Source organism: Amblyomma maculatum, chromosome 11 (genome assembly GCF_055883805.1).
Source record: "Amblyomma maculatum isolate TAMU_Amacu chromosome 11, ASM5588380v1, whole genome shotgun sequence".
NCBI classification, from domain to species: domain Eukaryota; kingdom Metazoa; phylum Arthropoda; class Arachnida; order Ixodida; family Ixodidae; genus Amblyomma; species Amblyomma maculatum.
Window position 1 is genome coordinate 28,240,693 of NC_139354.1, and position 15,520 is coordinate 28,256,212.

General features: G+C 44.7%; 1 protein-coding gene across 1 annotated transcript; it reads left to right on the forward strand.

Moving 5' to 3' along the window:
• The first annotated feature begins 961 nt into the window (after positions 1 to 961).
• LOC146173254 (uncharacterized) lies at positions 962 to 4,231 on the forward strand. Its single transcript, XM_084585161.1, has one exon. The coding sequence runs from the start codon at positions 962 to 964 to the stop codon at positions 4,229 to 4,231; it is 3,270 nt and encodes a 1,089-aa protein (XP_084441287.1).
• The last annotated feature ends 11,289 nt before the right edge of the window (positions 4,232 to 15,520 follow it).

Genomic DNA, 15,520 nt, shown 5'->3' on the forward strand with positions numbered 1-15,520 from the left:
AAGTGCTTGAACTCAGGTTACGCCTTGCGAACACTAACGTTGGAGCCGTGCCAGAGGCAACAGGACTCTCGTCAGGTGTTGGGGCCCCACGCCCAACAGCGGTCTGTCCAAGGAAGCTGATGGCTCCTTTTGACGATAAGCGGGACGATTTGGATGCGTATTTGCACCGTTTCGAGAGAATCGCAACAGGCCAAGGATGGAGTAAGAGCGAATGGGCAACAGCCCTGAGCCTTTGTCTGGTGGGCGAGGCATTAACAGTCTTTGGGAGGATGCCCGCATCAGAGTCGACGGACTATGACAAAGTGAAGAAAACACTTCTGCAGAGGTTCCGTTTAACCGCGGAAGGTTTTCGAGATAGGTTTCGAAGCAGTAAACCAAATGATGCGGAAACAGCAAAGCAGTTCGCATCGCGATTGTCGAACTACTTTGAGCGATGGCTGGAAATGGCAGAGGTTGAAAAAACATACCAAGGGGTGAGAGATCTAATGGTGGCAGAACAGTTTTTGGCCTGCTGTCACCCGAAGTTGGCCATATTTCTGAAAGAGCGGAAGTTGAAGACAGTAGAGGAATTTACAGAATATGCTGACCAGTTCATGGAAGCCCAAGGCCATAGAAACCTGGGAAAGGTCAAGGAAGACAACGGGAGAGCTTCCGATGTCGACGCGGTAAAGCGAGGAGTGCAAAGTGGCACATTTAGGCAACCCCCGAGGTGTTTCTTGTGCAACCGTGTTGGACACCGCGCCTCGGACTGTAGGCTTGGAGGAAATAGAGGGCAGACGCAGACATTCTGCCAAAACTGCAACAAGAGGGGCCACCGTACAGAAGATATCGGACGCAAGAGAAAGCCGCGTGTATCGTACATCCCCGACAAACTGACTTGACCGCAGAGGAAGTCGAAAAGACGGCAGAGGGTGAGAGATCGGAAGGGGAAACGGCAAGGCACACAACCGTCAGCGAGTCGATGCCTGTAGTTAAAGGTGAAATTCGCGGACAGCGCGTGAGCGTGTTGAGAGACAGTGGCACAAACACTGTCCTAGTAAGAAGGAGCCTTGTTGAAGATGAGGAGCTTACCGGTCAACTTGCGGCGGTGCTACTGGTTGACAGCACCGTTCGCTACCTTCCCGAGGCAATGATCGAAATTTCTACACCGTACTATTCGGGGCCGGTCTTGGCGAAATGCCTAGATGCACCCCTATATGACTTGGTGCTAGGAAACATCGCGGGCGTACGAAAAGTTGACGATCCCGATGCCGACTGGACCCTCAGTGGGGAACATTTCCCGGATCAGGATGAAAAAGATGAAGAGGAAACCGTTGTGAAGACTCCCTCCAACGTGATTTCAAGAGAGTGCAGCGGAAACCTAGAGCCGGCTGAAGGAAAAGTCGAAACACCCACAGTGTCGTCTGCCGTACAGACTAGAGCAGCAAAAGCAGCACAAGGGAAGATGCCCAAACTCAAGGTTCCTGCGGCGGAACTACTGAAGGTGACTCCCGAGAAGGTAGCGCAGGAGCAAAGCAACGACGCGTCACTGGCGGACTGTTTCAAGAAGGTTGGCGAAATTCTAAAAAGAAAGAAAGGCCGGACGACATTCCAGTTTCTCATCCAAGATGGGCTGTTGTACCGAAAATGTACTTTCAACTCAGGAAGGGAAGCCCTACAACTAGTGACACCAAAAGAATTGAGACCATCCGTCATGTGTCTGGGTCACGATTCGATTATGGCTGGACACCAAGGTGCCAAGAACACAGTGAACAGAATAACCGAAGAATTCTACTGGCCTGGCCTGCAGAGTGACGTGAAGCGGTATGTCAGATCTTGCGACATATGCCAAAGAACGGTACCGAAAGGAAGAGTTGGGAAAGCACCACTTTCAACTATGCCGACCATTGAAATGCCATTCCAGAGGGTGGCAGTCGACATCATTGGGCCTATGACACCTTCCTCAAGAAGAGGAAATCGGTACGTCATCACCCTGGTCGACATGGCGACTAGGTACCCGGATGCTATTGCCTTGAAAACTATCGATACAGTCGAGGTGGCCGAAGCGCTACTCGAGATGTTTTCGCGATATGGTGTGCCGAAAGAGATGCTTACAGACCGGGGATCCAATTTCACATCGGTCTTAATGAAGGAAGTGAGCCGACTCATGTCAATGAAGCAACTGCTGACGACCCCCTATCACCCGATGTGCAACGGCCTGGTGGAGCGCTTCAACGGGACAATCAAGCACATGATGAGGAAAATGTGCCAAGAAAGACCGGCCGACTGGGATCGATACCTCCCGGCACTGCTATTTGCATATCGCGAGGTCCCTCAGTCAAGTTTGGGGTTCTCGCCGTTTGAAATGCTATACGGCAGAGCCGTCAGAGGACCACTAACCATTCTCCGAGAGTTCTGGTCCAATAAAGAATTGGGAACGGAAGAGAAGACCACGTATACCTACGTACTGGAGCTGAGAGAGAGGTTGGAAGAAACCTGCAAGATCGCACACTGCAACCTGGAAGCCGCAAAGGAGAAGTATAAGAAATTTTATGATCGAAAGTCGGTGAATCGACAGCTCAAGCCAGGGGGCAAAGCCTTGATCCTGCTGCCAAGTGAAAAGAACAAGCTCACAATGCAGTGGAAGGGCCCATTTCCAGTAACAGCAAAGAAGAATGAAGTAGACTACGAGCTACTCGTGAACGGAAACAAAAAAGTATTCCACATAAATATGCTGAAAGGTTATGAAGAGAGGCGTCCTGATCTTGACCATACAATCGCCTGCATGGTCATCAATGATGAACCGGACGCGGGGGAAGTGCCTACTTTCAACACAAGAAAGACATCGGGACCAAGGGACGCGGCGCTTAGCCCGACTCTGGACACAGAAAAGATAGCGCAAGTCAAGTGTCTGCTGGAGCGATATGACACCATTTTCTCAGACCTGCCCGGGAAGACGAAGCTTCTTGAGTGCAAGCTGCGACTGACCACCGAGCAGCCCATACACGTCAGGCAGTATCCTTTGCCACTGGTTGCACACAAGACAGTCGAGAGAGAAGTAGAAGATATGCTGGAACTTGGCATAATTGAACGCACGGAGTCTGCCTATAACTCACCCCTCGTAGTCGTCAAAAAGACAGATGGCTCCAATCGACTTTGTGTTGACTTCAGGCGGCTCAATAGCGTGTTAATTCCTGACAGCGAGCCGATTCCGAGAATCGATGTGGTGTTTGCGAGCGTCGCGCAGAAGAAATTTTTCTCGAAGTTCGACCTCGCGAAAGGTTATTGGCAAATACCAATGGAGGAAGGTTCCAAAGAAAAAACAGCTTTCTCATGCGCTAACGGCCTGTTCCAGTTTCGATTCATGCCGTTTGGCTTAAAAACTGCCGCAGCCACGTTCACTAAGCTAATGAGAAAGGTTTTGGGCGGTCTTCCAAATGTACACCACTATATAGATGACATTCTGGTCACCACAGATACTTGGCAAGAACATCTGAATGCGCTCGAAGCCCTGTTCGAGAGACTCCGTGAGGCAAACCTGACGGTGAAGCCCACAAAGTGCGAGGTCGGGTTCGAATCAGTGTCTTTTCTCGGGCACGAGATAGGAATGGGCAGGATAGCGACGAAGCCAGATATCCTGGAAAAAATACAGGCGGCACCAAGACCAAACACCAAGAAACAGGTGCAGTCGTTTTTAGGATTAACTGGATATTACAGGGAATTCATCCCACAGTACGCCGACAAAGCTCTCCCACTCGTAGAAATGACAAAGAAAGGGGCGCCAAATGCGGTGCACTGGACTGACCGACACCAAGAAGCGTTCAGTCAACTGAAAGAATGCTTGGCGCAACCACCCGTCTTGCTAGCCGCTAATGTAGACAAGGAATTTGTTTTGCGCACAGACGCATCAGACACAGCTCTGGGCGCAGTACTGATGCAGGAGGAAGACGGCATCCTGCACCCTGTGGCGTATGCGAGCAAGAAGCTTAGCCAGTGCGAAAAGAACTACTCGACGGTAGAAAAGGAATGTTTAGCACTGGTGTGGGCAGTAAAGAAGTTTCACTTGTACTTGTACGGAACACATTTCAAAGTACAGACGGATCACCAGCCCCTACAGTGTTTGACAAAAACTAAATGGTCAAACGGAAGGCTGATGAGGTGGAGTCTGACGCTCCAGGAGTACGACTTCGACATCGAGTATATAAAAGGGAGAGAAAACGTAGGAGCGGACTTCCTAAGTAGGCTGAACTAAGGCTATATTTGTCAGCGTGTGTAGCATGTCCATATAGCAGCAGAAAAGAAGTAAACACGTGTGTTCGAGCTTTGCTATTGAGGGTTTGTACTATGTGAACAGTGCCGTTTGTTGTGACGTTTGCCTGTGCGTGTGTGTGTTTATTACGCCAGTGAGTAGTTTTCCGTGCGGGAAAACTCTTAAGTGTGGGGGTACTTGTCACGTGTGAGTGCAAGACGCCGCCTCAGGAAGGAAAGCAAATAATTAACAAGAACGGAAACGAAGAAACAACCGGCCCGCAAAAGACGACGCAGACGTATACCACGGGGACGGAGCGAGGCAGACGGCGTAAAGTGCGCGCGTCTGCGCGGAAGCAATAATCGTTTAGACAGAAGACCAGACGTCGTAACCGCGCGGTTTCGGGAACCTCAAGGTCACGCCAACTCACGGATCCCACGGCCGGGAAGATACATGGGCGCAATGCTCCCGGCGGGAGAGGAGAACGGTATGCATGCGACGACGCCTGCTCCGTGCGGCTGCCCCGGGGGCAGGGAAGGAGACGAGTTTTGGACCTGGAGTGAGAAAGACGCATCGAGGCTGCCCTCCTAGGCCGACGTATCTCGGCCGCGATCCGGATCGTCGAGACGCTCCTTCGGCTACGCTCCGGAGGCCCCAGCGAGGACAACTCGAGCGACACCCCTCATCTGAATCGCCGCTAAGTACCGATTTGAACATTTGCCTACTCATCGATTCGTTTTTGTTTTGTGAAGGACTCTAAAGACCAATTAGGACCATATTGTCGCGATCCTTAAATCCACCTGCGTGTGGTGTTGCCTGATGTGTGCATGCTAATTGGTGCCCTGTAACCTATTTCTTTTTGTTTTTTTTTGTTGTTTATGGTTATACTAAAAGTTGTTTCTCGAGATGTACACCTCTCTGGTTTTTCGACTCACGTTCTAGATATGTAGTGACAACTCCGAAAACGACATTTTTCGAAACCAAGGCGGCGACCAGCAACGTCCCCTTTTTACACCTGCTTGAGACCTTTACCCCTTTTAATTTAAAAAAAAAGAAAGTATTTTTTTTATTTTGTTCACATTTAGTGGGATGGTTTTCACTGATCTGACAACAGTGAAAAGCTAGCTAGCACATTTTGTTTAGTCAAACAAATATTCAGACGCAGCCGGATTAGTCGCGACTCATGGCATTTGGTGGGCAACTGATATTTTCTTTGTTTTGAAGCTGGATATTTAGCACTGATGCAATGACGAAGACAAAGAAGTGGTTTAGCAGATTGCGCTTCCACAGGGTACAATCTACAATGCACCCTGGCCAATCCCCCGCCGCGGGTATGTGCCATTTTGTCTGAGGTCATCATCGTCATCGTCATCATCATCATCACAGAAAGAGGTATGAATCGATTAGCAATGACACCAAATCTCCGCAACAAAATCCAGCGGTGGTCTCCGCGGTCACCAAACGCGTCTGTATCGAAGCTTTCACGTTCGGTGAGACGCATGGAGACCATAATGGCAAAAGCTTGTGACCGTAGCTATACCCTGATTGCCATTAACCTTCTCTCGTTTGCCGTCACCGAAAACTGTTAGTGTAAAGCATGAGGTGAGGATTTCCAGCTGGTTGAAGATACTGCACGACAAGGTGCTGCTGGCACGTTTTCCAGCAATCTGTAAAGTGCCTCTCAGTCCCCGGATTTAGACATCTAGACGAAAAACATCGAGCAACATGGCTCAAGTTGGCATTTGAGGTTATTCAAAATTTTTACAATGCGATTAACAGTCCACTGGCTATGTGAAGCTGACTGATGGCGACAATATTTCGTACTCGGGGCTATACGACAGGTCACTAAGGGGGTCGGGAGAGCAAGGTAGCTGGTACAGAAAAGAAATATTGATTATGGTGGCGACTAACATGCTGGTGGCTATTGCATCAGTATGTATTTCTAGATTTAGTATTATAATAATGCTCTTTCTTCCATTTCAAAGGCAATCATCTCAAAACGTGAAATTTTGCTTGATTTGACCCCTTTTTTTTAGGAACTACTAGTGATAGGAAGATATAACTTTGAGAGTAATGAGTAAATACTACAGAGAGTCTACTGAACTAGAATTATGAACGTTAGTGCAGAAAATTTGAATATAAAGAATATTTACTGCAGATTTTCGGTCTAAAGTTCGGTAGGTCTAGTAAAAAAAAGGAAAAAAATCCCAAGTTCGGAAAATAATTATCCTAGTTCAGTATCACTGCCTCAGATTGCTGATTAAAATGATACCAAGATGAATGTTCTAACCCGAGCAGATCATGAGAAAATGGGCCACAAGCATAGGCTAAAATGCATGGGAGGAATAGGGCCTACTCTGTCCCCTTAAGTACCAGTAATGGTCAGGAGTCTATCTGACATTTATTTTATTTTCATTGTCATGTCGCTTACGCAGTAATAAGGCTTGCAAAATGTCATGCTTTTTATTCTAAACTATAGCGGTGGTTTAGGCCGGCAAAACCCAAAATATTTGTCTAAAACTTTCCGAGGAAAGGTTTTCTGCGCGGGACACAGTCAATATACTCGCATTATACGGAAGCTGCAGTGGCTTGTGTTGTAGTATAATCTGGATGTAATAATAACGTAAAGATTTCCGCAACTGCCTAATATTCGAGGCCACGATCCGCGAAATTCACGACGGAACTACGAGAAGAAATGAAAATAAAATGAAACGTGCGTGCTAAGGGGAAGAAAACAAAATAGGCGCGTAAATGAGCAAATAATGATAATGAGCTTGTTGTATTTGGGAGCACTGAATCAAGCACCTGCTGAAAAAGTTACCCATGTATGCTTTAATGATATAGCTGACTTAAATATAGACAGCTCTAGTTTCCTCTACTACGCAGTTTCTTCGGCTCTATAGCTTCGGATGCACTGTCACAAAAAAGTTTGCGGGAGCACAGTACTGAAGCGGAAAAGTATGTGTTGCCTTCAGAAGGATAAGGCGCTGCTCCTGATGGGTGTTCAGACAGTGTGTGCGGGTGGCTTCGCCTAGTCCGTCAATCGCTACGTTACACGCAATGCACATGTATATATACTCTCTGCCCGCCGTCCTCTGCTTACTTCTGTTTGTCTTGCCTCTCCCGATTGTCCTCCCCAAGGATGGATGACAGAGAGGGGAGTGTGAATTTCCACATCTCCACTTGGCGACCTGGTAACCGTAGCTTCAGACTGACGAACATATTTTCTTCTAGGTGGGAGTCTACCACTAATAATAATACATGAAAAGGAAACACGTTTTCCCTATTTGCAGAGCATTGCTCTGCCGACAACTAAGGATAAGGTGAAAATGTGAATATTACAATTTTTCATCGATGCACAGAAAATTAGGTTCACACGAAAATGAGCTCTAGGCAACTTTTTCAACTAAAAATCTTTTATCAAACAAAAAAACAACCACATTCACTAGGCACTATAGCTATATGGATCTCCAAGAACACCTCGTATTAAGCAAACAATACTAAAGACGGCGCAAAGAAAGCAAGGACAAATAGCACTATAAAAGGGATAAGATCGGCATCAACCCCGTCGTTTTTATGCGTTTTATTGTCTCTATTCTGAGCCGGTGTATTGGCTGACTGGCACTGGCACTCAGCTAAGGAACAAGCTGGATGCCTCAATCCCAGCGGTGCCGTTGGCCGTATTTTAGTTGAGAGGAAATGCAGAAACGCTCGTATGCCATGCTATACCAGCGCACGGAGAGACGCAAGTTGGTTATTTCTGAGCTTGCGCTAAATTACATACTTTATGACCACATGCCGCTTTTGACATCAGCTCACAATTTGCAACTTTTATCCTCTATTCTCCACTGCGCTACGTTGTCTTCAGATTCCTTTGAAATAGTAAACTGATTCACCCTTATTAAAATACTAGGGGATCAAATTTTGTATTACGCTAATGTGGCGTGAGTATTACCAGTGTTTCGTACTTGCTGTTGGGCATTATCAAGCATATCTAGAAGCGGCAATGACAAAAAAATAGATCACGGACTATAGGACGAGGGAACGGACAACACGAGCGCTTACATTGCATTCCACTGACTCTACACTGTAACCTCTGCATAGCACCTACGATGCTACAAACGCACTCGACATGAATAAAGCATAATCACACTTGTGATTGCGAATCATGCAGAAAGAAGACAGCTGTGCAGGAGTGGTTATTCTGATGCCCGTTCGTTCCGGCGTTAAGGATCATGCTTTCTTGACACGAGGCTGAATCCGTGTTATTGTCAAGTTTCACAAAGCCCGCATTTAAGGTTACGGAGTCGATCAACACAGTATCCTAGTATTATCTCTGGATTTTCTTTCTAAGATAGCTTCAAAGTTCAGCCTCCAGCAGCTTGTGGCATATAGGAGTAAATTTATACGATGCTATCTTGTTCAGATTGCTAGTACATAGCACAATATTCAGACTGTTCAACATTCATCGAATGGATGCTGCGGTAGAGTTGTTTTAGGCAAAGTCATGGTGGTCATGATGCACAGAGGTTCAGGAGACACTACAAAGACACACCACTCATATATCCAATTTGTTAACCGGCAGCTTAACATGCATCGATTAACAAGAGGTGAAAAATCCAGAGAGAAAACAGGAGAGAAGGAAAGCACACATGCGCTAATTATTACAAATTGTCCGCATAGTGGGCGCACTTATTGATGTTACCTCTGTCGGACCTAATCGTTGCACTGTTTTATCTCTTGTGATTGATATGCCAACTAACATCTAGTGCCATTCTGCATGCTGCAAAGCTACAGTGCAGGAGCGTTTCCATATTTACCCAACATCGAACTGCGTCAGCCGAGGCATATCGAATTTTGATGTTGCCTTTTGGAGGGTCGTGCGTTGTCCCGATATTCAGGAAAGACCGGATAACATTTGCCCTATCACTGCACTGCTGCTCGCCATTTTAGTGCTCCACACAAAATGTTTGCTGAAATTGTTCTTAATCTACGAACCACGAAAGCAGCTTTCCGGCGAACGACACGGTCGTCGAAGCACGAGAACAACTGATGAGGTGGAAAACATGATGTTCATTTACGTGCTGGCACTTATTTCGCCGGCTCTTGTGCAGCTGTACAAGCTTGAGTGTACGTAGAAATCTTTGCTTCCAATTGCTTGGCATCTTAGATGAACTTGCATTTGCAGCTCTTTATTCTTAGAGTTAGCATATGCCCTCCACTAAATATCGAGCTGGTAGAATAGGCTAGACTAAAGCAAGAAACTGTCTCAATCTGGCGAAATATAAAGACCTCGTGAAAATTTTAAATCAAAATTTTCATGAATGAAAAGAAAAATTCTGAGGGCGAATACGTCATATAATAATGCGAAATTTGAGCGCATCTATTTAGCTTCAGCTGTGTCAACAGAAGGATTCTCTGGGTGGCGTCAACAGCCATTGTTTATTACAGCTGGAAGCAATAGGTATATATGCAGTTGGAGCATGAAATGTCCTCTCGGCGTCAGCGATAATCTTTTGCCTCGGCAGCGCGAACACCAATGTCCTCTCGGAGGCAGCGCTGAGCTGCGGCTTCGGCGGTGTGCACATCTGGATTCTGTCTTCTGTGGAACTTAGTCTCTGCTCGGGCAGCTAGTTTAGCAGGAGCGACAAAAGAGCCGCGACAAATGCAACAAACGCTGTTGACTGCAGCAGTCTAATAATTACAAACTCATCAGGACTTGTAAGAACATCACTGTTCAAAATAGGTCCTAGTTTGTTTAACTGACTGTTTTGTCTGTGTTCTTCTGAAGTGGTTATACCTTATGAGATTCCTAAAAAAATTAATTGATATTTGAGTGCAGTTTGGAGCAACTTTTTTTCGCTGGAGTTTACTGGCGGCAAGATAACGAGCGTTGCTACGACATGGGTGAAGTAAGAAAATATATACATATGCATATAGGAAAAATCTGGTACGATACAGTAGATGGTCGGTAATATGTCATTTTCCCCTTTTATTTCTTGGTGCCCCACTGCATTGTGCAGACATAATGTTCATCGATTCATTGGTACAGGATAGACTTTTTCTCATTTTTCTTTCTCTATATGTGAGAAACGTCATGAGAAGCTTATGCACGTTAAAAGTCACACCGTGGTCAACTTCCACGAGCTTGATTACTTGCACAATCAAGAATTGCGTTCGCAATTGAATATATATTTCAATCGCCAAAACTAGTTCATAAACTAAATGAATTGAGTTTTCCTAACAGTAGGTTATCGTACGTTTTTTAGTAACATCGCTGGCCAGAAACATCATAATTATTGGCAGCAATATCGGCAGTAATACTACAGATTATAATACCAATATTAACACTATCGACTGCACTATCGTAGCATTATTGATTGCACTATAGATAGCACAATCAAGAGTAGTACTATCGATTGTTTTTTACACTCAACAGTATGCCACCATAATCTATTGATACTACCGACAGTAACATACCGATAGTTTTGCATCACTATTTCTTGGTTGAACCTTAATCCTACGAACAGTTTTACTTCTCTTGACCCTTTGGCTGGCTTAAGTTGGAAATTATATCCTTTTATCTCTTGGAATTGAAGGCCTAATAAAATTGCACGGACCAGATTGCAAACCCTGTGCAACCATGCATTCGAGGTTAAATGTGCTGCTCCATTTGCTCTATTCTACTCTAATCTTCTTTCCTTGTTCCATTCTGCTGTGAACCGGCTGCCGCGATGTTTTACAGTTGAATTTAGTTGAACATGGGAACTATGGCATTGTCTTGGTGGCAGAGGTATAATGCTGCTTGTACTGGACTTTGTTTTTTCTTTTGTTGTGGGAGATACTTCGAGATGTATCTGAAAGGATTCTAGCCACGCACCGGCGTTTCCACATTGTTCTGGTTTATGCTAGTTACTGTTCGTTTGCGGTTATATCTAGATGTTTATTCGCCGCCTTTAAATTGCGCGTTGCTTAATGATACGGGCATTCATCGCCGCCGCCGTATCGCATAGTTTTTTGCGGGCGCACGTCAGCCCAATAACGAGTTTCTTCGCTGCACTCTCAGAGTCGTCATTTGTTGTAATCAGCCTTGACACCACCACGTGACAGTATTATGAGCCACAAGAAACGGAACGGAATTCAAAAATAAATGCACTGTACATATGCATTGCCCCTCCTTCCCATCTTTTGAATTGACAATAGAGAGAGATGCGAGAGCAGCTAGCGCTGCAGATAGCGCAAACTAAAGTGATCCATTTGAAAACTTGTACGGCTATAAAAATTACACGAGTTGTTCTTATGTTTTAATCGTGTCAGGCGAACGTCACACAGGAGCATACGTCAAGCGTTACGGGGTGGTAAGCGGAAGGCGGCAATCACTAGAGACCGTTTCAGGGCGTTGGAAAGCCGCACAAGCCTGAACTGAAGTCCCAGCCTCGCTCTACCAAACAAGCTTGTAGGATGCAGTGAAATAATGAAAATTAAGGATTAAAAGGCTACCTTTCAGTGCCACCTATTCCCTCTTGAAGGCGGTAGTCACCAACGCTTTGGAATATATCAACAAAAGCGTATATGATCAGAAAGGGTACGCACAATACAAATAGCGAAATTATCATGTCCATTGATATGAAGTCTAGGCTATTGACGCTGCCTGAGCGCATCGAAGTGGCAGATCACATATTTGAATGAACTAAGTCAAAACTGGCAAAAGCCCGAGGCTAAATTTGATGTTAATTTATGAAGTGCACGAGAAAGCTTTCTGTTTGCTGCTAGTCTGTTCTGAATTGCTGCTTCGGCCAGCCTGTGATCTTTTAAAACTCTTTACATCTTTTATCCGTTTGCCTTGCCATGTCAAATATGTGAGCGCCGTCAAAAAAGCACTGAACGTTCAATGAAAACGATATCAGTCTAATTCATGCTAAGCCTAGATTATTTAACTGCACGAATGTACGCCTGTTGACCCACTGAGTAGAAAGTGTGAGGAAACGCAGTTTTATTGACGCCTGTACTCTGTGCTTTCGTGGTTAGGGCAGGGAGTAACGGCTTGCGATAACGAACGTAACACACATAATCCATGCTGGCTACATCGACATTTCCTCCAATGATATAATCAAGGGAATATGGCCTTGTGGTAGTAGCCTGAAGTAGGACATTAACAATTGTTACTCCAACTAGTTCACGCATAAACATTGGCAGCACTGCGACTTTTTAGCGTCGTCGTTAATGAGCGCAGCATCAGGTGCCTGCAGTGTGCTTGTGTACACACGCGCTTAGCTGCAGTCGAGGGTTGTAGCCCGCACGCAGCGGAAGCGTTCTCTTTCTCGCTCATCGTCGACATCCGAAGTAGACGCTATCGCTAGTAACGGTAAACGACTATGGCCTTTGTCATCTAAGGATAAACCGAAACAGTTTTAAAAATATAGAGTGATCTAACTTTATTTCAGCAAAAATTAAACCGAAATAAATTTTTAGGACAGCCTACTAATATATAACTGTGAAAAAGGCTGACCGCCGAAGAATTGACGCGTTTGAATTGTGGTGTTGGCGAAGACTCTTGAGAGTTCCTTGGACTGCCAGAAGATCAAATCAGTCGATATTGTCGACCATAAACCCTGACTGCTCATTGGAGGGTCAAATTCTAAAGTTAAAGCTCAGCTACTTTGGTCATCTGATGAGAAGAGAGGAGTCGCTGGAGAAAGATTTGATGTTGGGAAAGGTTGAGGGTCGCCGGAGAAGGGGTAGGCAGCGAACGCGATGGTTAGATGGCATCCTCGAGGCACTGCAGATGAAGTTATGTGATGTTAGGAAGATGGTGAGAGACCGGAAAGCGTGGCTTGACATGGTCCATAGGGTCACGAAGAGTCGGACACGACTGAACGACTGAACTGAACTGAACTAATATTACTTCCAAAAAATAGGAATCAATCACTAACGAAAAAGCAGCAGAAATAGATGTAGAAATGGCATTAAATACCGAGCCTTTACAAAAAAATAGTGCTGTTCCTGCCATTATTACGGCATTACCCTCTAAAGCACAAGAAATTGGTGATTTGCTTGCTAGGATAGTATCATTAAGACTAAATAATGTAGAGGAAGTAGAAAACTTTTTGATACCTAAAATAAAAAATTTATTACCTGGTCCTTTTCATCTACTTGATATGAAAAACCCGAAGGTGTTCTTTTTCGCGTTTCTCTTTAAGGATAAAAGCTCTCGCTTGTCGTTTTTGGAGGTGTTGTTGCCATTGCTCCTCTTCTCTCTTCAAAGCATACGCATGTCGCTAAAGAAGCCGACCATGTTCTCCGCGATCGTTAGCAGTTCTCATTAAAGGTTCCGCTGAAGACTACGCCATTATGTGAGGTCATAACGTGTGGCAGGGGGATACAGTGGGACAATCGGATAACCAAAAGAAGAAAATGGTCGTTTAGGCACAAGCTGAGCATAAAGGTCTTCACAAGCCACAGCGAAACCGGTTTCATTGGACTTTGCTTTGTGCTCGAGGACAATAATCCCCAGCTTTCGCTGCTCTACGAGCACAGTCCAGTATCGAATATGGCAATGCCCAAAGCCACTTTTGTTAAAATTTTTTTTTATACATAGCGTAAGCTGGCGCCAATATCGCAATTCAAGCAGATATTTGTTCTGCATGACATGCGCCAGAACGCGCCACTTGTCGACCAATGCGTCAGGACTTAATCATTAGACCCCTTGTGTCTTTGTAATGCCATTATTAGATGAAGCAAAAAAACATATTGTGCCCAGACAGTATACCTTCACTGATGTTATTTTGAAGTACTTTACAGCACACGAGCAAATCAAAGAAATTCTTTGATAGCCGGTGGTGCACTTTTGACGTCATTTTGTTTTCGATGAAATCATAACGCAGAAAAGTAGGTGAAAATGCAGCCGGCAAATGCATCCCTGCATTAAAACATACTATCGGACGTTAGGAATAGAAAACTGCAATCATCAGATGCTTTTCATATAAAAAAACTGGCTCTTAAACATAATTAAAATGCTTCAAATCTCATTTTATTATTCTAAACCTTCTCGAAAAAGACCTTATAACTGCTCCCTGAGCTGCTCCGAAATGCTCGATCCTGCTTCCACTCGTAAATTTATGCCAAAAGCTTATCTCTTTGTTGCAGATGAACCGGAAGTGATTGTCTATCCGTCCCTTCTACAAGAGAGAAGTGAGGGCACTGAAAAGATTGTTCATTTGGGAGACGGCAGCCTTGTAAACCTTCAGAAAGCGGCCGTTCTGAACGAGACTCTAACGGTGCACTCGTTTGAGAACAGCAAGCGGATCGTTCAGACGGTGAGTATAGCATTTGTCTTGATAACATCCTGAATCGCCTAGGCTATAGGCTCTTAAACTTCACTGTCACAATCGAAAAAAAAGGCAACAATAAGCCCACAGTGCTGCAGTTCTTCAGAGGAAATAGATCATAAAATAGGCCATATTTTCATGAACACACACCATGTTCATAATCTGGAAACTCATGCTGGCTTCCTCTTCTTGCACAACTAAGGAATAAAGTTTTATCTACCCAGTTTCTTCCGAAAGTATTACACCAGCTATTTCATTACCGTTATCATTTCTGATTTTGTTCTAAAAATGTGGATAAAAGCCTAACATAATCTTATTCTGCATCGCCCAATTAAGACAGATGCCTCATATGAACAGGAAATTATATTATAGTGTGGCAAGTTCGTTGCGCGGATTAAAGTCACTTTTGAGTAATTTCTAAAAACTAATCATGCACTATTTCTATCAATTCCCCACATTCTCACGACAGGTAAGAGCGAATGATGTAGCAGGAAAGTTATACGAAAATAAGAAAAGCCTGGCTTCTGTCATTCTTGATGAAACTATACACGGAATTTTCATGGTAAATCCACTTTGTCCTCAAATAATTTCCTGGCTCATCATCACTTCCCCCTAAATGCTACGACTTTTTGTTTGCTTTATATATTTCAGGATGGCCTCATAAACTATTCGTATATTATTGAACCCTCTTTCGAAAATGAGCGGTCTGAAGCAGGACAGGTTGCACACAAAATCTTTAAAGTGAGAAGCCAGCAAGCGACATTTAATGAATCGGGTAAGATTTGAACAAGTAATATGACTATCAAGAAGGCATCAGAGCGGTTGTTGATACACTGACAACCTATTTCATTATTTGTCAGTTTCAGACTTCGGGGATTTACCGGAAGACATCAAAGTCAAAATAAGTATGTTTGGTTTTCGGAATACCACGTACGAAAAGGATTCAAAGAAAAACATCTGATTC